This window comes from Sinohyriopsis cumingii, unplaced genomic scaffold (assembly GCF_028554795.1).
Source record: "Sinohyriopsis cumingii isolate HCF-2022 unplaced genomic scaffold, ASM2855479v2 utg000160l, whole genome shotgun sequence".
Classification (NCBI taxonomy): Eukaryota; Metazoa; Mollusca; class Bivalvia; order Unionida; family Unionidae; genus Sinohyriopsis; species Sinohyriopsis cumingii.
The window spans coordinates 3204381-3229356 of record NW_028315873.1 but is presented as its reverse complement, the minus strand read 5'-3'; the positions used below and the strand labels follow the sequence as shown (position 1 = coordinate 3229356).

General features: G+C 34.3%; 1 protein-coding gene across 12 annotated transcripts in view; it reads right to left on the bottom strand.

The window, feature by feature from the left end:
* LOC149774642 (cytosolic carboxypeptidase 3-like) overlaps nucleotides 1-24976 on the bottom strand; it is a 365035-nt gene that overhangs the window by 60490 nt on the left and 279569 nt on the right. For 8 of the 12 annotated variants that reach the window (XM_089944927.1, XM_089944928.1, XM_089944935.1 and 5 more), the window contains 4 exons: nucleotides 16465-16530; nucleotides 8355-8474; nucleotides 7417-7476; nucleotides 3142-3213 (listed from right to left, as the gene is read on the bottom strand). In XM_089944927.1, coding sequence (XP_089801053.1) covers nucleotides 3142-3213; nucleotides 7417-7476; nucleotides 8355-8474; nucleotides 16465-16530 — 318 coding nt within the window. The remainder of the gene's footprint in view (nucleotides 1-3141; nucleotides 3214-7416; nucleotides 7477-8354; nucleotides 8475-16464; nucleotides 16531-24976) is intronic. The other 4 variants (XM_089944932.1, XM_089944934.1, XM_089944936.1 and 1 more) reach the window with 1 other exon arrangement.

Sequence of the window (24976 nt, the reverse complement as noted above, 5' to 3'; positions counted from 1 at the left end):
GTCTTCTCTCAAATATGAATATTTCAAAAAGAATTCACAAATCCATGGTTTCTTTTTTACCAAATCATTGTAATCATGAATAATGGATAATAATTATTGACCTAAGACTTTACTTTCATGCCTGCCTGAACAATGTTCACACTAATTTATCTGCAAGCAAAGTAAGAACTCATCTTGGCTAGGTACAGCATCATCGGTACAGCTTCATCTACAGTTGATATCAATACTGATATCATTCAAAACAAAATTTTTAAAACAGCTGAGGGAAGAAAATATGGTGGAAAGATTTCATGCGCTCAGAAATGAGATATTTAGAATATTTCAGTCAAGTTTGGAGAAATCAATGTTATTTTAGGTTTTGACTCATTGCTAGAAGATTAAATAAGAGCCTGTCATTTTTTCAAACAATTCAGGCAGACTGCTTTCAAATTATAGGTACCTTTTTCACAGGGTAAAACCATTTTTTTAATTTTATCATTTGACCGAGATAGGAACAGAACAAGAGACCCATGTGCACCTGTTATTCTTCACCTGACTTGTACCCACCCAGGCCAGCCCAGGTTGTCAGCATCAGAGTGTCCTTTGGAAAGATGCTAAGTTTCCATTTTCTTGGCACAATTATGCGAATAATGTATTTAAAATGTTTTTAAAACCATAATACAAAATAACTGGCTCACATAACTTATGTTTTCAATTTCACCGAACAGGATTATGCAGGCATCTAAAAACAGTTCAAAATTATGCAGTCATGAAGGTACAGTATAAAAATATGCAGCCATGTAAAAACAGTATTAACTTATACGGTCATGTAAGAACATCACAAACTTATGCAGTCATGTAAGAACAGTATAAAAATATGCAGCCACGAAAGAATAGTACAAACCAATGTAAAGTACTTCCCATCCTTTATATTATAATTATGCTATTGTCTGATAACAACATTTATTTCCAGAGATAAAGATAGAAACAACATGCATATGTCTCACTCATTATCAAATTCATCAGAGAGCTTGATGATAAAAACCTACTTACCAAGTCTTATCAAAATTGGACATGAAATATAGTGTTTAAAGAGAAAACAAGCTTAGCCATTCAAATGCAAGGATCACATCAATATGCACAGATCTCACTTATTATGGAACCTAAGACAATCAAATTATCAGCCTTTTAACTAAGTTTGATCAAAGTCCAATGTAAATCAGGTCATAGTGGTAACAAGTTCTGCTCAGCATCAAGTATCTTGATGATTAAAGACTATTAAACAAGTCTGATCAAAATCTGATAATTTAAGACATTGAAACAAGTCTGATCAAAATCTGATAATTTAAGACATTGAAACAAGTCTGATCAAAATCTGATGAATTAAGACTATTAAAAAGTCTGATGATTTTAAAAGAATTAAAGATGTTTTATCTGAACTGGATGATTTAGGACAAGTTTAATTAAAATCTTTTGATTTAGACGATTAAACAAGTTTGATTCAAATCCAATGATTTAAGACTAGAAAATAAGTCTCATAGAAATCAGATGATTTAAGACTATTAATTAAGTTTTATAAAGAAAACCTGATAATTTAAGATTATTAAACAAGTTTGATCAAATCCGATGATTTAAGACTAGGAAACAAGTCCAATCAAAATCTGATGATTGAAGATTATTAATTTAGTTTTATAAAAAAAAGAACTCATAATTTAAGAATATTAAACAAGTTTGATCAAAATATGATGAGTTCAGACTATGAGACAAGCTTTATCCAAATCTGATGGTTTAAGACTAGGAAAAAAGTCTCACCAAATCTGATGATTTAAGACTAATATACATTTTTGATCAAAACCTGATTGTTAAAGAAGTTTGATCCAAATCTGATTGACTTAAAGACAACTAAAGTTTAATTCAAATCTGGTGATTTAAGACTAATAAAGAAGTTTAATCCAAACCTGATGATTTAAGACTATTAGAGTTTAATCCAAATCTGATGATTTAAGACTATTAACGTTTAATCCAAATATGATGATTTAAGACTATTAGAGTTTAATCCAAATCTGATGATTTAAGACTATTAACGTTTAATCCAAATATGATAATTTAAGACTATTAACGTTTAATCAAAATATGACGATTTAAGACTATAAGAGTTTAATCCAAATCTGATAATTTAAGACTATTAGAGTTTAATCCAAATCTGATGGTTTAAGACTATTAGAGTTTAATCCAAATATGATGATTTAAGACTATTAAAGTTTAATCCAAATATGATGATTTAAGACTATTACAGAAGTTGGATTAAAATGATAAATAAAGCCACCTCATTAACATGCTGGGACCTTGCTCATAATTGCACTATCCAAGATTCTGACCACATAAATAATAGTCTCTAGAGTGGTAACAAGCTCAACCAATCAGATATGAGATCAACTAATTTATGCAAGGAAACTCACAGGAACTCATTTGACATCCTGATAATATAATCCATATTTCAATTCAGTTCAAAATCAGCCAGAAATATGGCCTCCAGAGTGGTAACAAGGAATTGTTGACAGCCACATGGCTGTACTTTGAATCCACTTGGACTTAAGATGAGGTTAGCTAAAATGGGATCAGTCAAATAAGTCAGACAACTCAGTCTAAACAGTCTGACAACTCAGTCTAATAAGTCTGACAACTCAGTCATATGGGACAAGTCAAATAAGTCTGACAATCAAATAAGTCTGACAACTCAGTCAAATGCTGCATAGTGTGTCTGACAGCAGTTACTCTCACTTGTCAAACATAACCAATTTGTTTTGTTTTAAATAGCTCCTAATATGTTTACTTTCTTGCTTGACACTTAATACACTTAATCCACTGACACTTAATCCAATGACGAATCCTAACATGCTAATGATGAAAGCTAAAAAAAACTTAAATTTAAATTCCATTAAAATTCCTTATTATTTAGAAAATTCCAAATTATTTAGTAAATTCCATATTAAATTCATACATTCCCTATTATTTAGTAAATTACCTCTTATATAGTAAATTCCACATTAATTAGTAAATTCCAACGTAATTAATACAAGATTCATGGCAGTCTGCCTGAGATGTCTGAAGTATGTATTTTGAGGTAGTATGAATTTTTGGTTACAAGCGAGGACTGGATACCTTATGGAAAGGGCTGCATGATTGTTTTGTTGTTAGGGGAGTTTCCCAAAGGTCCAACATTGTTCCCTGTGACTGGTAAAATAACAGCAAATACAAAATATCTTTTAAATTGTAAATCTGTCTGTATCTGTATTTGATCTCTCTGCCACTCATTAAAATTATTGTAATACAAGCTGTCAACAAAATGTATTTGCTTAGGATATTTAATGGGAAGCTGGTGACAAATAAATAAATTAGATGATCTGGTAAAATTCAGGAAATCAAAGGTCAATTTCACAAACTTTCTAATACATGAGGCCAGTAAATAAATCTCTTAGCTCTTTTCAGGATGTTGAAACTGAGCCCCCAAAAGTAGCATCCAACATTTAAATAAAACCTGGGTAAGTTGGGCATGTACAAACCTAAGGGATGTTGATATAAAAATAAATACAACATTGAAATTTCAAGTTGAAGATGACTGTCAATGATAATGATAATGACGAATAACCCTCGGTGTAAAACTTAAGATAAGTTAAAATTGGAAAGAAGATTTCCAAATAACCGATACTGGCAGTTTTGTTGACAACTTTTCCTTGTTAAAGTATTAAAATAAATCAGATGACAGACAATCTGTTACCTTGATATGTTTGTGTTCATACATTACAAAAGAACCAAAAAAATTATGCAACAAGTATATATACTTATGTAAATTATTAATTACCACATTTACACATACATCCATTCACATTAACCATATGGCTAGCATTTTTTTTTAAATCAAGGGAGTTAACTTGTACAGAAGTCCTCAATCAACAAAGGAAAAGAAACAGAAGCAAAAGATGACAATTTAAAATAAAAGGAATTTTTTTCTAGTTGAAACTAATGTGCTAATGGTAAAGGATACCTTGTACTGTCCTACATTTTGACTTTTCACAAAACTTTATGAAATTTGTAAAATGGCAAGTACTATAGGCTAACTATATCATTACCCAATTTTATTGTTCATATATTGTTAGATTATGATTGTTTACCCCCATCCACATCAGAAGTCAGCTTATAGAAATTAATAAAAAAATTTTAAATAAAGTGCCAATACATTACTTTAAATGGTATTCTAATGTTAATGACTTTGCTTCATTGTCTCCCTTGAATTGGTGATATAACATTAGGTGAGGGAAATATGTGTTCATTATCTCCCTTGAATCAGTGATACTTCTGAGGAGGGAAATGTGTGTTCTTTACTTTAGATGAAAGTTGGAAATAATTCAGTTATAAATACACTTAATGTGAAATATATTAAAAAGATCAAAGTTAATATTGCCTGTATGTTGATATAAAACAATTAATAATAGTATGGTGAAATTTAGACAAATGAGCAATAATTAGGAACAATGTGATTTTCAAAGAGGGAAATTTCAAGAAATTAACAGAATTTATAGGTAGTGTGATCAAATATTAAGATTAAACAAATTCTTGTATGCAAGAATGCTGATCATTTATGTGCCATTATCCAACATAAAATTATGTTCTTGATTCTGCCATAATATGAAATGCCATTGTTCAATGTTACTTACAATGAAGAATGGCTAATTCTTGAGGTGAAAGACTTGGTCCTTAATGTGCTGTAGTCATGAAAGCTAGCTGATATAGAGATACTTATAACAAAAGTGAAACCCCTCTATAACACACTTTGTTATAATATAATTTTGCTATAATAAATATACTTTTATACTTAATGCTTTGTTATAATACATTCTGGATATAATATGATTGCTGGTATAGATAATGCTTTTTTATAAAACAATTTGGGTATAATATAGTTGCTGGTTTTTAAAAATGCTTATAATTGTTTTGATTTTAAAAACTACATGTCCCCAAAAATGTGTCAAGTAAACCAATCAGGTATCAGATTCAAGGTTCTAATCCTGCTAATCCTACATTTATGATGAACCAAGTCTTAATCCCACATGTATCATGACCCAAATCTTCATACTACATGTATCTAAATCCCAAATGTATCATGACCCACATCTTCATACTACATGTATAATGACCTAAATTGTCATATTACATGTATAATGACCCTAGTCTTAATCCCACATGTATGCTGATTCAAGTCTTTCATCTTTTTTCTAAGGAAGCTGGCCTTGACAGTATCCATGAAAACAGCTCAGAATCTACCAGAGAACCAATACAAAATCTCTCTAGGTTCTAAAAATTCAAAAGAAAGTCAGACTTTAGAGACTGACCTTTACCAAAACCAAGAAAAAGAAAAAGAAAAAAAAACCACTAGTCTCTATTAATATTTGAAGATGATGTTTGAGAGGCGAAAGATATTTTTATTATTTTTATCTACTTGGAAACTTCCATTATTCTGAAAAGCTATAAAACTTGATTTCTTTAGAGTATTACCTTCTGCATCAAATGTGTATTACAGAACACCTTGGAATCAAAATAATGGTCAACATATTTAATAATAATAATAATAATAATAATAATACAAATCCACTTAAGACCAAAACCTCTGGAAGGCAAGATTCTTTAAAAACTAAATAGGTTCAGGTCCCAAACATTTCCTTCTTTTCATACCACTGATTCTGTTAAGAATCTATCATGGGATAAATACTGTAATCCCCCACCCCCCAAACAGGGTGGGTCTATCATGGGATAAATACTGTAACCCCCCCAAGCAGGGTGAGTCTATCATGGGATAAATACTGTAAACCCCCCCCCCCCCCAACAGGGTGGGTCTATCATGGGATAAATACTGTAACCCCCCCAACAGGGTGGGTCTATCATGGGATAAATACTGTAAACCCTCCTCCCCAAACAGGGTGAGTCTATCATGGGATAAATACTGTAAAACAAAAACTTATCAATACAAAAATGTCAGTTTGGTCCAAAGGGTTGTTGGTCTTGAGAGGATTATGCATAATAACAAAAACATATAGGAATAACATCTTAAAGCAACATTTCCGAGTAACTTCAATGATGCAATACATGGAGGATTATCCACCATATATGCTGTCTCTAACCAGTATTCTCCAAACTTTTCTTATGCATGAGACTCAAGCCCAAGCTCAAAATGAAAAATTGTAAGACTTTTTCCAAATTTCTTTATTGCAAGTTGTAAAATCCATATCGTTGATTCCAAAGTATGCATGACTAATGATGATCACTCTAGTAGCGTTATTATGGACTGGAGTAATAAACTGCCTGCAGAAACAGTTGTTTGGATTTCAAGATGTTGGAATAAACGGAGTCCTAATTCACGAGACTTCGCTATATACCAAGTAAAAAAGTGTACATCAGGACCCACTGGGACTTTTGTCCAGAAAATCAATAATCCAAATAATCAATCTTAATCAAGCAGAGAATGAACTTTGTGGATTAAAAAAGGTGTCACTACAAGCGAATAACAGATACACAAAAAGCATCATCCAAATAATAAGCATTATATTGTAAGTTTTTTTTTGTAACACACTGTGTCTATGTAACACACTGTATCTATTGTAACACACTGTGTCTATTGTAACACACTGTGTCTATTGTAACATACTATCTATTGTAACATGCTATCTATTGTACCTAGCTATATCTACTGTAACCCACTGTATCTATTTGAATGATTTTGGTCTTGAGCGTAAGCTTGAGTTATTGGAATACTGGATTATTTTGCTCAATTTCTACTGGGATTGTGCTAGCATTAGAAAATTAATCTGGGTGTAGGGTTGATCTATGCTCTGTGTGGAGATGGTGTGATTATATCAATAGTAAAATAAATAAAAATTAACTAAACAAAAATAAGAATGTAAAATGAGTTTTCAAGTTGGAAGAAAGTAACAGATTAAACTTAAAACAGAATGCCTCTTAAAGATGCTTTCTGAATTTAATATATTAGTCAAAAGTTATGAAATTTTACGAATGAATATTTATTTATTACATATTACATATTTATTACATCACATATTTATACATATACATATTTCTTAACATCATGATCATAATAAATTTAAGTCATTCTTCAATCATAACATAACAACTGAATTTTTTTTAAAGTCACTGCTTGTTACTGTTTGAGAACCATTAATGTTGCAAGACTTGGAAATTATTGCTATCTAAGAAAGTTCAGACTTCAAATGAAAGACATTAAAATAATTTAAAATATCAAAAGATATATTTATATCCATAGACATAATTTTACAAATTGTATGATAGTTAAAAAATTTAATTCATTAAATGTGCATTCCAGTGGGCAATGTATATGACTGATAGTTCTGGTGCATGTATACTTACAAAAAATGACATTTCTTTCTGCTTATCCTCCTCTGTTCTTTTCTTCATTTCTGCCATTCTCTGAGGAATGAAAGAATGACACTAATAATGATTGAATGAAGCATTCAACTGCATGTCTGTTTTCCTCCAAAAATGTGAATATCTCTCAGTGAATTTAAGACAAAAAATGCTGTTTTTTCAATTACTAATCAATGTGAATATCTCTCAGTGAATTTAAGACACAAAATGCTGTTTTTTCAATTACTAATCAATGTTTAGTTTTGATGTTGACATTAAGTATTATTTGAGTACACCATCAAAATTGTTGATATCAACAAGTATTATTTAGTACAATTCAAAATTGATGATATCAGTAAGTATTATTTTAGCACACTATCAAACTTTTTTTATATCAGTAAGTATTGTTTTAGTATGCCATCAAAATTGTCAACTTTACTGGAGATATGATATGTGTGATATCAGATTTTTACAAATTTAAGTGACAACTTTAGATCATTTTCATCTGTGACACAGCTGTCTTAATTGTTTTTACCGCTTTGAACTATTTTCCTATCTGATGCAATTATCTTAATTGGATGATTTTCCTACATGTTACAACTGTCTTAATTGGATGATTTTCCTACATGATACAACTGTCTTAATTGGATGACTTTCCTACATGATACAACTGTCTTAATTGGATGATTTTCCTACATGATACAACTGTCTTAATTGGATGATTTTCCTACATGATACAACTGTCTTAATTTGATGATTTTCCTACATGATACAACTGTCTTAATTGCCACTTGATTTTGATTTTAGAAAAAAATGATATAATTTATCATGAATATGCAGTCTGCATTAACGTACAAAACGAAGCAGAAAATTGGTTGATTAACAGCGTTTAGCACCTATCTTACAGCCACTGAATTTGCTAGCAGTCTCCTAACACCAACCTTTGCTGCTCTCTCAAGACTTCTTTCCTCTGCAAAACATGGGATTCCTCCATTGCTACGGCCCTCATACTTGCTTACATGACGCAGAGATATTCCCATCTTCTCCCCCTTCTCTTTTTTCTGAAAGAAACATTTCATATCTTAAAGAAGCACTTGAATAAATGTGACACTTTTTAACATAGCAGTTTATATATATATGTGTATTTTTTTCTTATCACTGTGCATAATGCGATTAGATCTCCACATTTTTCAGATATATATTTTGATGAGTCGAATCTATTTATGTGCCACTGGACTTGTAACTTGATCTGTCAAAACCAGTAGTGACAGAGTGATGATATTTCATTTGATGTTACACAAGAATGTATATATATGACTACACATTTTTATCCATCATAATGCCCATTAGGAGCAAAGGTACAAGTGTTGTATCCCTGACAAATCCCATAGGAAAAGAGGTCAAAGTTTTGTATTCCTGATAAAGCCAATAGGAGTTGGAGTATACATTTTGTATCCCTGATAAAGCCAATAGGAGTTAGAGTATACATTTTGTATCCCTGATAAAGCCAATATGAGTTGGAGTATACATTTTGTATCCCTGATAAAGCCAATAGGAGTTGGAGTATACATTTTGTATCCCTGATAAAGCCAATAGGAGTTAGAGTATACATTTTGTATCCCTGATAAAGCCAATAGGAGTTGGAGTATACATTTTGTATCCCTGATAAAGCCAATATGAGTTGGAGTATACATTTTGTATCCCTGATAAATCCCAGAGAAAATGGTGTACAAGTTTAGTATCCTTGATAAAGCCCATAGGAAAAGAGGTCAAAGTTTTGTACACTGATAAATCCAATGGGTCTAGGGATACGACTTTTGCATACCTGATAAAGCCAATGGGTCTAGAGGTATGACTTTTGCATACCTGATAAAGCCAATGGGTCTAGGGATACGACTTTTGCATACCTGATAAAGCCAATGGGTCTAGAGGTATGACTTTTGCATACCTGATAAAGCCAATGGGTCCAGGGATACGACTTTTGCATACTTGATAAAGCCAATGGGTCTAGAGGTATGACTTTTGCATACCTGATAAAGCCAATGGGTCTAGGGGTACGACTTTTGCATACCTGATAAAGCCAATGGGTCTAGAGGTATGACTTTTGCATACCTGATAAAGCCAATGGGTCCAGGGATACGACTTTTGCATACCTGATAAAGCCAATGGGTCTAGAGGTATGACTTTTGCATACCTGATAAAGCCAATGGGTCTAGGGGTACGACTTTTGCATACCTGATAAAGACCATAGGAGTAGGGGTATCACTAATAACCTGAAATATGTAAACATTGACAGGGTGGTGATATTTAGTGGTATGTTTAGAAAGAGTATACGACAACAATGTCTTCCAGATATGGATGCAGTCCAAAAAGACAGGATGGAGGGCTGAAGGAAGGGTGTGGGGGCTGGAGGAAGGGTGTGGGGGCTGGAGGAAAGGTGTGGTATTAGATTAACAGTAACAACATTTTCATAGGTCCTGAGGTGCTATAGATTATATCTATATATTATATTAATCAACTGCAAGGGCACTGTGTCTGACACACTGAATGATAGCAACAAGAAACATGTCTGGTGTTTTATGGCAAATTCCATGAGACAAAGAAATCTCTGTTGTCTTTTATTATGTATTCCATGAGAGAAACAAAAAACCTCTGTTTGGTGTTTTAAGACACTTTGTATGAGAGAAACAAGAAACCTCTGTTTGGTGTTTTATGACACTTTGCATGAGAGAAACAAGAACCCTGAATGGTGTTTTATGACACTTTGCATGAGAGAAACAAGAAACCTGTTTAGTGTTTTATGCCAATACTATATAAAAGAAACAAGAAACCTCAGTTTGGTGTTTTATATCATGTTGTATAAGAGAAACAAGAAACCTTTTTGGTGTTTTATAGCATATTGCATGAGATATACAAGAAACCCCTGTTTGGTGTTTTAAGGCACAAAAATGCAAACAGGTTACATAGTACGAATACAGTCTGAACACAGAGTCTTGCCGAAGAACACACCCTACCAGTCAACCTAGAATATAGAGTCTTGCCAAAGAACACACCCTACCAGTCAACCTAGAATATAGAGTCTTGCTAGAGAACACACCCTACCGGTCAACTAGAATATAGAGTCTTGCCAAAGAACACACCCTACCAGTCAACCTAGAATATAGAGTCTTGCCAAAGAACACACCCTACCGGTCAACTAGAATATAGAGTCTTGCCAAAGAACACACCCTGCCGGTCGACCTAGAATATAGAGTCTTGCTAGAGAACACACCCTACCAGTCAACCTAGAATATAGAGTCTTGCCAAAGAACACACCCTACCGGTCAACTAGAATATAGAGTCTTGCCAAAGAACACACCCTACCAGTCAACCTAGAATATAGAGTCTTGCCGAAGAACACACCCTACCGGTCAACTAGAATATAGAGTCTTGCTAAAGAACACACCCTACCGGTCAACTAGAATATAGAGTCTTGCCGAAGAACACACCCTACCGGTCAACCTAGAATATAGAGTCTTGCCGAAGAACACACCCTACCGGTCAACCTAGAATATACAGTCTTGCCAAAGAACACACCCTACCGGTCAACTAGAATATAGAGTCTTGCCGAAGAACACGCCCTACCAGTCAACCTAGAATATAGAGTCTTGCCGAAGAACACACCCTACCAGTCAACCTAGAATATAGAGTCTTGCCGAAGAACACACCCTACCGGTCAACCTAGAATATAGAGTCTTGCCAAAGAACACACCCTACCGGTCAACTAGAATATAGAGTCTTGCCAAAGAACACACCCTACCAGTAAACCTAGAATATAGAGTCTTGCCAAAGAACACACCCTACCGGTCAACTAGAATATAGAGTCTTGCCAAAGAACACACCCTACCGGTCAACCTAGAATATAGAGTCTTGCCAAAGAACACACCCTACCGGTCAACCTAGAATATAGAGTCTTGCCAAAGAACACACCCTACCGGTCAACCTAGAATATAGAGTCTTGCCAAAGAATACACCCTACCAGTCAACCTAGAATATAGAGTCTTGCTAAAGAACACACCCTACCGGTCAACCTAGAATATAGAGTCTTGCCAAAGAACACACCCTACCAGTCAACCTAGAATATAGAGTCTTGCCAAAGAACACACCCTACCGGTCAACCTAGAATATAGAGTCTTGCCAAAGAACACACCCTACTGGTCAACTAGAATATAGAGTCTTGCCAAAGAACACACCCTACCAGTCAACCTAGAATATAGAGTCTTGCCAAAGAACACACCCTACCGGTCAACCTAGAATATACAGTCTTGCTAAAGAACACACCCTACCAGTCAACCTAGAATATACAGTCTTGATAAAGATCACACCCTACCAGTCAACCTAGAATATACAGTCTTGCTAAAGAACACACCCTACCAGTCAACCTAGAATATAGAGTCTTGCCAAAGAACACACCCTACCAGTCAACCTAGAATATAGAGTCTTGCCAAAGAACACACCCTACCAGTCAACCTAGAATATAGAGTCTTGCCCAAGAACACACCCTACCAGTCAACCTAGAATATAGAGTCTTGCCAAAGAACACACCCTACCAGTCAACCTAGAATATAGAGTCTTGCTAAAGAACACACCCTACCGGTCAACCTAGAATATAGAGTCTTGCCCAAGAACACACCCTACCAGTCAACCTAGAATATAGAGTCTTGCTAAAGAACACACCCTACCGGTCAACCTAGAATATAGAGTCTTGCCCAAGAACACACCCTACCGGTCAACCTAGAATATAGAGTCTTGCCAAAGAACACACCCTAGCGGTCAACCTAGAATATAAAGTCTTGCTAAAGAACACACCCTACCGGTCAACCTAGAATATAGAGTCTTGCCAAAGAACACACCCTAGCGGTCAACCTAGAATATAGAGTCTTGCCAAAGAACACACCCTACCAGTCAACCTAGAATATAGAGTCTTGCCAAAGAACACACCCTATCAGTCAACCTAGAATATAGAGTCTTGCTAAAGAACACACCCTACCGGTCAACCTAGAATATAGAGTCTTGCCAAAGAACACACCCTACCGGTCAACCTAGAATATAGAGTCTTGCTAAAGAACACACCCTACCGGTCAACCTAGAATATAGAGTCTTGCCGAAGAACACACCCTAGCGGTCAACCTAGAATATAGAGTCTTGCCAAAGAACACACCCTACCGGTCAACCTAGAATATAGAGTCTTGCCAAAGAACACACCCTACCGGTCAACCTAGAATATAGAGTCTTGCCGAAGAACACACCCTACCGGTCAACCTAGAATATAGAGTCTTGCCGAAGAACACACCCTACCGGTCAACTAGAATATAGAGTCTTGCCGAAGAACACACCCTACCGGTCAACCTAGAATATAGAGTCTTGCCAAAGAACACACCCTACCGGTCAACCTAGAATATAGAGTCTTGCCAAAGAACACACCCTACCGGTCAACCTAGAATATAGAGTCTTGCCAAAGAACACACCCTACCGGTCAACCTAGAATATAGAGTCTTGCCAAAGAACACAACCTACCAGTCAACCTAGAATATAGAGTCTTGCCAAAGAACACACCCTACCGGTCAACCTAGAATATAGAGTCTTGCCGAAGAACACACCCTACCGGTCAACCTAGAATATAGAGTCTTGCCGAAGAACACACCCTACCGGTCAACCTAGAATATAGAGTCTTGCCGAAGAACACACCCTACCGGTCAACTAGAATATAGAGTCTTGCCGAAGAACACACCCTACCGGTCAACCTGGACAAATCTAATGGTAGCCTCTGAACCTATCCCATTTCAGTCACAAGTACACAATGTACTGCTGCTGTCTCCATTGGTTGCCACTTTCAAAAATGGAGGAAGGTGAAGTAGGTCTATTCTACATCCAGAACAACAAATATAATATCACCAGTTTTTTAATGGCTTGAATGATTGAGAGTATGACATCACACTGCTACCATGATTAATGACAACAAAAAAGTAGAGGAGCTGTGAAGAGTAAGTAATAAATTAAACTCAAGACTGAATACCATGCAAAGTATAAAAAATCTACAATCATCAGAGTAACATTTATATCTATCTTGCTCAATTAGAGAAAGCAAACATTGTATACATTTGTATACATTTAAGTGAACCACTAAGAGGTAGATATAAAAAAATTGATGTAAGGATCTGACAGTCTGAAAGGTCATCTACTTTTGACTATTATAATACATGCAAAATCTGGTTGGTCTCATCTCTGTGTGCTATCATAACTGTTATGTACATATTGTGTACAAAACTTTTGTCCATGATTGTATATTGTACTTTAAGGTAATGGCCATATGTAAATAACATGTTTACACAGCTTTGTTGTTTGCACAGCTTTTTGAGTTCAGAATTTGTTTACCATTTTATTGTTATTTTCCATTTAAAAAACTCACATCTAAGACAAGTTAAATGTTATATATATGGACTTAGTAAACAAATGATGTTCATTCCTGTTTTATATCAGTCTGTGAGTATCCATGATTAGAGATTGCAATTGTGTTCAGATATAATGCAGTGTGTGTGTTTGTGTGTTTTCGATTTTTAACGAAGTGTTAAATAATTGCAGTCATATAACTATGATGTCTGCAGTGTGACAGTTTATAGCAATGTATGCCACTGGGACATCATGCCAAAGACACGTAGCATCACGTCCCACCCAATCACAATATCCAACCAGCCCAAACACTAACTGCTTAATGCTGAGCGCCAACTGAGGCAGCTGCTAGTGCATTATTTATATGTCTTTGGTATGACTCAGCCAGTGTTTGAATCAGTGACCTCCCACATCTGAGGAAGATGCTCGCAGATTAAACTCAAAAGGAATTATTTATTTAAATTATTCATTGGAATTATTTAGTGCTCATTGATGTTTAAAACATTATTTTGAAATTATTATTCAAAGACATTCTGGTTTGCATTATTTTAGTACATTAGGACATTCAAGACTATTGAAATTCATTAAAAACATTCTATACTTTTGGACTTGTGATACAGCATTTTGAATAATTCAGGATTCAATTAAAAATACTGTCAAATCACTCTTAAATTTTATCATTTTAATTTTGAAAAAATTGTTTATTGATTTTGCAAAATTTGTGGGTATGCTTCTTTCTGTTACACAGTTTAAAGTTGCAATAATAAAATAGATCTAAGCTAGACATATGGGCATATGATCATGAGGACAAGTTGGATTGACACTTGACCCATTGAACTTGCTATTGCATACAAATGTGACATTTAAATCTAGCACTGAGAGAGAAAATATGTATCCATGGGATAAAATATTGGCAAGAATATTTGACTGGATAGCAGAAATAAACATTAATAAAAGAGAAGACATCTTATTTCAATGAAAACTTCCTTGAAGATACGCATAGGAGATGCAGTTATACTTATTTAATACTAGATGCATTATCCTTAATATAGACTACCGGTACATGTACAACATTTCATACATACATGCATATATTAGTACGTAAAACGTAAAGAAAAAAATGAAGCCCATAAAGATGTCAGACATATACCAAAGAGTCAAAGTGGAAGCATGCTGAAACTGGAATTTTGTACTAACATATAAGGGAAAGATTGAAAATTGGAATTTTGTATTAACATATAAGGGAAAGAATGAAAATTGGAATTTTGTATTAACGGGAAAGAATGAAAATTGGAATTTTGTATTAACATATAAGGGAAAGAATGAAAATTGGAAATTTGTATTAACATATAAGGGAAAGATTGAAAATTGACATTTTGTATTAACATATAAGGGAAAGAGAGGAAATTGGAATTTTGTACTAATATATAAGGGAAAGAATGAAAAGCAATTTATTTATATTATTTTAAATTCATATTTGCGGACAGGCAAACTATCTGTACAAATGAGTTGCCATCATTTCTGATCCAACAGTGTTACTTCTTATATGAAATCTGAACAGTTTATTAGGTAATGGTTTTCAGATTTAAGGCATACGTACTTTGATTCTCATATTTTCATGTAAGAAAAAACCTATTTGGTTTGTCCATTGATTCCATCAGGATATGATGAAACCTATCAAACCAACCTTTGTATTTAATATTTAACTGTACTAACAGCAGGCATGTAGTATATCAGTCAACTGTTCTGACAACTACCATGCAGTATATCACAGTCAACTCTGCTGACAACTACCATGCCATATAGCACAGTCAACTGTGCTGACAACTACCATGCAGTATATCACATTCAACTGTGCTGACAAATGGCATGTATTATATCACAACTAACTTTGCTGGATATTAAGTAAATAAAAGTTAACTGTTCTTCATACTGGCATGCAGTATACTATAGTGTATTTACTATTCTGCATACTGGCATGCAGTATATTATAGTGTATTTACTATTCTGCATACTGGCATGCAGTATATTATAGTGTATTTACTATTCTGCATACTGGCATGCAGTATATTATAGTGTATTTACTATTCTGCATACTGGCATGCAGTATACTATAGTGTATTTACTATTCTGCATACTGGCATGCAGTATACTATAGTGTATTTACTATTCTGCATACTGGCATGCAGTATATTATGGTGCATTTGCTATTCTGCATACTGGCATGCAGTATACTATAGTGTATTTGCTATTCTTCATACTGGCATCCAGTGTACTACGGTTAATTTGCTAGTATCATAGACTCCTTTTCACTTAATTGTATATACTGTCCTCCTGTGTTCATTTACCACTTAATGTCATAAATACTGATGTTCTTGTACCATTGGTTTATTTATACTTTGTGCCACTGACTTATTTATACTTTGTGCCACTGATTTATTTATACTTTGTGCCACTGATATTTTTATACTTTGTGCCACTGATATTTTTATACTTTGTGCCATTGATTTATTTATACTTTGTGCCATTGATTTATTTATACTTTGTGCCATTAATTTATTTATAGCATGTACCAATAATTTGTTTCAAGACCTTATTTTTAAAGTCAGCTACTTAACTTACCTGGCTTTTCTTAGCACTTGTTTCCAATGGATTGCTAGTGTCAGCACAAGGAATGGTAGGCAAGGCCTGGAGGTTAGAATTGAGCTAATCAAAACTAGGACCAAGTTAAAATGATTTAACCAAGAGACCAAAGAAAGATTAGAAATATCTATAAGTGCATATATGTATGTATATATCTACAAACACAGTATTTCTACAAGTCTACACACAATGTACATGCACCACAAAATCATTACATTTACATAAACATTAAAATTCAATACTGTTTCTAGTCATTCTAACTTGAGCATTGTGCCATATAATTACGACACAATTTATTGCTGACACTAACTCTACTCACATTTCCCATACGATGTTACTCTGAGATGCCAATGGGTCTTTTTGTTTGTTTAAATGCATCATCATTCACATGATGTTGTGGATTAAAATCATATGCTTTTTGCAGCCTCGACTGGCAAACAACCTATATTCGATGGAAACCTAATAACTTGACTACCCAGGCAGTGGTGCAACAAATAATTGTCACAATGTATCTAAGAAATAAACAATACACTGAAATATCATGGGATTTTGGGATTCATTCCTACTCACTTGTAAAGTCAGGTTGGGATTCATTCCTTAAGTCTACTCACTCGAACGTCAGGTTGGGATTCATTCCTACTCACTCATAAGTCAGGGTGGGATTCATTCCCACTCACCTGAAAGTCAGGTTGGGATTCATTCCTACTCACTTGAAAGTCAGGTTGTGATTCATTCCTACTCACTTGAAAGTCAGGTTGGGATTCATTCCTACTCACTTGAAAGTCAGGTGGAGAGTTATTCCTACTCACTTGAAAAGTCAGGTTGGGATCCATTCCTACTCACTTGTAAGTCAAGTTGGGATTCATTCCTACTCATAAGTCAGGTTGGCATTCATTCCTACTCACCTGTAAGTCAGGTTGTGATTTATTTCTACTCACCTGTAAGTCAGGTTGTGATTCATTCATACTCACTTGTAAGTCAGGTTGGGATTCATTCCTACTCGTAAGTCAGGTTGGGATTCATTCCTACTCACCTGTAAGTCAGGTTGGGATTCATTCATACTCACTTGTAAGTCAGGTTGGGGATTCATTCCTACTCATAAGTCAGGTTGGCATTCATTCCTACTCATCTGTACATCAGGTTGTGATTCATTCCTACTCATGTGTAAGTCAGGTTGTGATTCATTCATACTCACTTGTAAGTCAGGTTGGTATTCATTCCTACTTGTAATGCAGGTTGTGATTCATTCCTACTCACTTGTAAGTCAGGTTGGGATTCATTCCTACTCACTCATAAGTCAGGTTGGGATTCATTCCTATCACTTGCAAGTCAGGTTGAGATTCATTCCTACTCACTTGTAAGTCAGGTGGGATTCATTCCTACTCGTAAGTCAGGTTGTGATTCATTCCCACTCACTTGAAAGTCAGGTGGGGAGTCATTCATACTCCCTCGTAAGTCAGGTTGGGATCCATTCCTACTCACTCGTAAGTCAGGTTGGGATTCATTCCTACTCGTAAGTCAGGTTGGGATTCGTTCCTACTCATCTGTAAGTCAGGTTGTGATTCATTCCTACTCACTTGTAAATCAGGTTGGGATTCATTCCTACTCACTCGTAAGTCAGGTTGGGATTCATTCCTACTCACTTGTAAGTCAGTTTGGGATTCATTCCTACTCACTTGTAAGTCAGGTGGGATTCATTCCTACTCACTTGTAAGTCAGGTTGTGATTCATTCCTACTCGTAAGTCAATGTGGGATTCATTCCTACTCACTTGTAAGTCAGGCTGGGATTCATTCCTACTCACTTGAAAGTCAGGTTGGGATTCATTCCTACTCACTTGAAAGTCAGGTTGGGATTCAGTCCTACTCACTACTCACCTGAAAGTCAGGTTGGGATTCATTCCTACTCACTTGAAAGTCAGGTTGGGATTCATTCCTACTCACTTGTAAGGCAGGTTGTGATTCATTCCTACTCACTTAAGTCAGGTTGGGATTCATTCCTACTCACTCGTAAGTCAGGGTGGGATTCATTCCTACTCACTTGAAAGTCAGGGTGGGATTCATTCCTACTCACTTGAAAGTCAGGTTGGGATTCATTCCTACTCACTCGTAAGTCAGGGTGGGATTCATTCCTACTCACTTGAAAGTCAGGTTGGGATTCAGTCCTACTCACTTGAAAGTCAGGTTGGGATTCATTCCTACTCACTTGTAAGTCAGGGTGGGATTCATTCCTACTCACTCATAAGTCAGGTTGTGATTCATTCCTACCCACTTGAAAGTCAGGTTGGGATTTGTTCCTCCTCACTCGAAAGTCAGGTTGGGATTCATTCCTACTCACTTGAAAGTCAGGTAGGGAGTCATTCCTACTCACTTGTAAGGCAGGTTGTGATTCATTCCTACTCACTTGTAAGTCAGGTTGGGATTCATTCCTACTCACTTGAAAGTCAGGTGGGGAGTCATTCCTACTCACTTGTAAGGCAGGTTGTGATTCATTCCTACTCACTTGAAAGTCAGGTTGGGATTCATTCCTACTCACTCGTAAGTCAGGTTGGGATTCATTCCTACTCACTTGAAAGTCAGGTTGGGATTCATTCCTACTCACTTGTAAGTCAGGTTGTGATTCATTCCTACTCACTTGAAAGTCAGGTTGGGATTTGTTCCTCCTCACTCGAAAGTCAGGTTGGGATTCATTCCTACTCACTTGAAAGTCAGGTGGGGAGTCATTCCTACTCACTTGTAAGGCAGGTTGGGATTCATTCCTAATCACTTGTAAGTCAGGTTCAACTGCATAGAGCCAGATCTACCATTTTATGATGCCTTTGCAAATCTGGGTCTGTTCATTTTTTATTAGGATAGGTAGAACAAACATTACAAACCATGATCTGCCATTCATTACACAGTGAAAGATCAAAGTCCATGCATTATAAAATGAAATATCAAAGTCCATGCATTATGCAGTGAAAGATCAAAGTCCATGCTGTTTGCAGTTAATCCTGTCTTGTAAGTTAATATAGATGGTACTTGTACAACGAAAAATGCATTGTACTTGTACAAGGGAAAATGCATGGTAGCTATAAAGACACCAAGGAGATTTGGAAAAATGGAAAAACAGTGATTGAGGGACTGAACTTTGATGACTGGTGAATGTAATCTTTGGTTTATCCTTTGCAGGCATCACTAATATTTTCAGTGAGTGTCAATTGTTTTGTATACAAGAGAACTATACAAAGGCCATACGACAGTGCTAAAAGTCCTTTATCATAATCAATTCCAGGACTATACAGAGGCCATGTCACCATGCTAAAAGTCCATGACCATAATCAACTCCAAAACTATACAGAGGCCATGTTACCATGCTAACAGTCCATTATCATAATCAGTTCCAGGACTACCCAGAGGCCATGTGACAGAGCTAGAAGTCCATTGTTATAATCAATTAGAGGGCTAAAGAAAGACCATGGTATAGCACTAAATGCCCATTATCATCATCAATTCCGTGAATAGAAAGAGACATGCTAACATACTAAAAGTTATCATGATCGATGCCAGGACCACATAGAGGTTATGCTGACAGCTAAAAGTCCATTATCATAATCAGTCCCATGATACAGAAGCAGATTAAGCCCATTAGCATGGCTGGCACAGTCACCAGTTTTGGATATCGTTGAAAAGTGTTAACAATGGAACAGGCCGATACAAATTAACTCTGCTGACTATTTTGGAATGCTAAAAGATATATTTTATAATGGATAAATATTCCTATACTTGCTAATTCCAAGGCATCTGTTAAAGCAATCTGTACCATTTAAGGTCATTATCATGAGAGATTAATGAATGTGACTTTTAATTTGCTTCAAAAGATATCTTTATACCATTTATTTCTGTCAGAAACATCATTCATGTTATTCATAAAAATATGGCACAATACTCAAGTCACACCTGATTTTCCAAAATGACTGTAGATCATGCCTAATAATAATTTAATTAACACTAGGATGCAAATGATTATTTAGTACAATGTAATTAATCGTTTTTACAATGTGATTTATTATTTAGTACAATGTAATTGATTATTTAGTACAATGTAATTGATTATTTAGTGTAATTGATTATTTAGTACAATGTAATTAATTCTTTTTACAATGTAATTATTTATTTAGTACAATGTAACTGATTATTTAGTACAATGTAATTGATTATTTAGTACAATATAATTGCTGTATACAATGTAATTGACTATTCTGTACAATGTAATTTATTATTTATTGTAATTGATTATTTAGTACAATGTAATTACTGTATACAATGTAAATGACTATTCTGTACAATGCAATTGATTAATTAGTACATTATAACTATTAAGTACAATGTATTTGACTATTTTGATCAATGTAACTAATTATTTAGTGGAAAATCAAATGATTTACATATTTTTTTTAAAAACTGATTAACCATGTGCCAACAAATAGGTGTATGGCAAACTTTTAAATGAACAATGAATTCAACATACTTATTTACTACAAGATGATTGTAAAAATGGACTGGCTCACTTTGAGTGCTTAATAGTTTCTTTTTGATAATCAATAAACCTCATGTTGTCCTGCATAATTCTGCCATGCTGAAAATGCCTACAGAGTTTCTTAATAATTGGAAACATGTAAGAAATATTCATATAGTGGGAGTAAAGACAATTTTCTTAGCATGTTCATTTATGTGGATGATATCATTACTACAGTAGGATAATATTTTCTAAAATAAAAACCAGAATTCAAGTTATGTAACAACTGAGATGAACACAAATTTTAAAATATTCTTAAATACAATAATTATAATGATAAATGCAAGTGTCTTCTGACATTACCATATTATCAGATAAATGGTCACTAATAAAATGTGTCTTTTCTTTTCATTCACGTACACATTATTGCAATTTGATTATATATTATCAGTATGACCAGGTTGTGAACAAAAATATTAAAAAATTTAAACACATTAATTTTGATCATTCACTGTATGTACTATGAATGTAATCAATATATTATCACACATTTTGGTCATGGTTACACATTGAACATTTCACCGAGAATGAATCACTACACACTGATCTTTGTGACACAGCAAACTCTTGTAAGTACCTTCATATTCTAATCACTACTCTTGTAAGTACTCTAATATTCTAATCACTCTGGGATCAAAGCTCACCTTTATCCATCTTAATCCAAGTATTATTAATCTTTCAAATCAAAGTGTAAAATCGGAGAGAGATCTTTGTAACTAAAATGCCAACAACTGCAGGTTTATGAAAAAGTATGTGATATCACTCCAAACTCTTCATACAATTGTATTATGGCCTTGGATGCATTCTATTATGACCTTGGATTTATTATATTATGACCTTGGATCTACTATATATTGACCTTGGATCACCCACAATATCTCAATTTGGAACTCCTATCTGTTGTCTCCTGAGAAACACTACCAGGTCAATTTGAATGGAATGGTTTATAGAAAAAATTAAGTGTAATGATGCCACTGTGTCTTAGTAATGACTAAAAACAATATGGCATTCTTGCATCATCTGGAACACTTTTCATGATCACTTTATAGACAAGTGGCTGTTAACTGATTTCATCCAGTAAAAACATTGTGTGGGTTTGGTTTGGTGTTTTACTGCACATGAAAGTTTATGTAGTGCAGAGGCAACTGGAATAAATTGTCTTGCCCAGAAACACATGATGGTAACCAAGTTAGGCTGGTCTGATAACAGGACTCTAACCCAGATCCTTTGGGATGTAAGTCTGGCATGTTTACAATGAATGGCTCATGTGTGGGGAGTTACACCTACAGATTCATGACACATCACAGGTTATGATGTACATTGTCCAATAAATTCCGAGACAAAGCTATTAATACATTTCAAGTCTGACCTACAAATCCAATCACATAAATGAGACACATTTCAAGCCTGACCTTCAAAATATGTATGTTACAAATCCAATCACATCAATGAGACACATTTCAAGCCTGACCTTCAGAATATATATGTTACAAATCCAATCACATCAATGAGACACATTTCAAGCCTGACCTTCAGAATATATATGTTACAAATAAAAAAAAAAATAACTGAGACTCGTGAATCAGTGGCAAGACATTTCAGGTTTAAATTTAGACACAATGGTCAGATAATTTTAAAGTATGAATGAACATGATAATGAGAGAGACGTTAATAGAGATTTGTTTATAACTATCAGATTTTCAGAACAGAAAGAAATTAGTTAATGATCAAATGAAATTGAAACTCAATTTCTTGTAAAAGGACTGTTTTTTCTTACAGTTTTTGATCAGTTTTTTAAGTAATGATTCTTACAACAAATTCTAAAAGTTCCCTGAAAGTCAAAGATACTTGTGAATTTTGAACTATACCTTTGACATGAGTACATAAAATGGATTTCTTAAGGAGTGTCATTTTCTGTCTGGAAATCACTGTCTGGATTTAATATAAATTTGCTCTGAGTTTAATTTTAATCATCTGGAAAGACTAAATACACAACTTTAATACAAATTATAAAATTATGATATTGTTTAAAAGCAAGAACTTATCAAAATAAGAACGAAAGACAAATCCAGACAGATTATGCATCCGGAGGGAAAAAATTAACAAGTTAAAGTGATTGCTGTCAGTATTTTATCAATATTTATTGTAAGACATATTGATCAGGCTACTGTAAGACATTAATAGTTAATATTTTGGAATTTGAGTTGAATGAACTATTAGAGTACTTACGGTAGTATTGCTAGATAAGTTGTGCTGCTGTGCAGAAGAGATAGAAAGAAGAATGAATGAGCCTATTCAGACCATGCCTTCCATTTCAGTAACCATGGTATTAATAGGGGTTTATGTGACATAATAAAACTCATTTCATTACTTCATGGAATTTATAATTAACTTAGAATGTAAAAACATATATATTGAAATTTCTACATGACTTCAAGGAATTTATAAATAATAGCATAAAAAATATACACAGAAATTTCTACATAAAGGACACTCAAGGGAAGACAAACTTTAACTAAAACGACTCTTAAGGGACCACCAATTTGTATATCAAGTACACTCATGGGACCACAGATGTGTTGCCCTTTGTACACTAGTGTCCTTTATAAAGAGGTTATGCATGTGATCTGCTTTTACCCAATGCACTGGCAGATCAAGTCTACGTAGTTTGTATTACTGATTGCCTTTAACAAACTGCATAGACCTGGATCTGCTGGTGCATGTTGCAATGGCAAATCTGGGTCTGAGAAGTTTGTGATTGGAATCAGTTTATGAGTACATGTGGTAAGAGAAATTAAAAAAAGATTCATTGTGTTGTCCTTAATAAGCAAGTGTCTTTTATATGGAAATATTCACTTATGCAAGTTTCACTGTACAGTCCTTTATAAACAAGTGTATTTTGTATGGAAATCATCACCTATGCAAGTTTCACTTTACAGTCCTTTATAAACACGTGTCTTTTCAATGGACATTTTCACTAAGGCAAGTTCATTGTACAGTTTTTTTTTTATCAACAAATGTCATTTGTATTCAAATAGTCAAATAGTCACTATGACATGTTTCATTGTACAGCCTTTATAAACTAGTGTCTTTTGTACAGAAGTATTCATTTCAGCAACATTCATTGTGCAGTCCTTTACAAACAAGTGTCTTTTGTATGGGAATATTCACCAAGACAAGTTTCACTGTACAACCCTTTATAAACAAGTCTTTTGTATGGGAATACTCACCAAGACAAGTTTCACTGTACATCATATGTGAAAACAGTCCAAAGAATGCTGCTTAAATTTCCTTTATTGATACTTATAATGAATTCCATATGTGTCTTTGTTGCCAACAAGTAAACAAATTTTATTTATTTGTCATGTTTTTAAATCTTCTATAGTTTAAGATAAAATTTTATTTTAAAAATACAGAAGTTGAAACAGTCTAAACTCTAAATATAGTGTTGCTTACTGAGGGATATAGTGACTTGTTTCTTAAAACAAAAGACTCTGATTTCATTAGCATGACCAGCAAAGTATGGGTGTTTATCTGGATACAGTCTACTGATATCAATGACTATGTGAAACTGACAATCTGACTGGCTGCTGGAATATGTTCTAATCTGATTGGCTACTTGAATGGGTTCAAATCTGATTGGCTACTGGAATGTTTTATACTTTGAATATCTTTTAGAGCGTACTAAATTCCAATTGGCTGCTGAAATTTGTTATAATTTGATTGGTTATTGGAATGTGGTATAATGTGATTTATATAATGTGTAATCATTTTGATTGTCAGCTAGGATGTGTTATAGTTTGACTGAATAGTGGTATTAGGTAAATGTGATTATGACCAGAATTTTGTAATGGCAATTTATGATGAAAATTTAGGTGATAAGCCTGGTCTGTATTGTAGTCTGAGAAGACAGGTTTCTATAACAGATTTGGAAT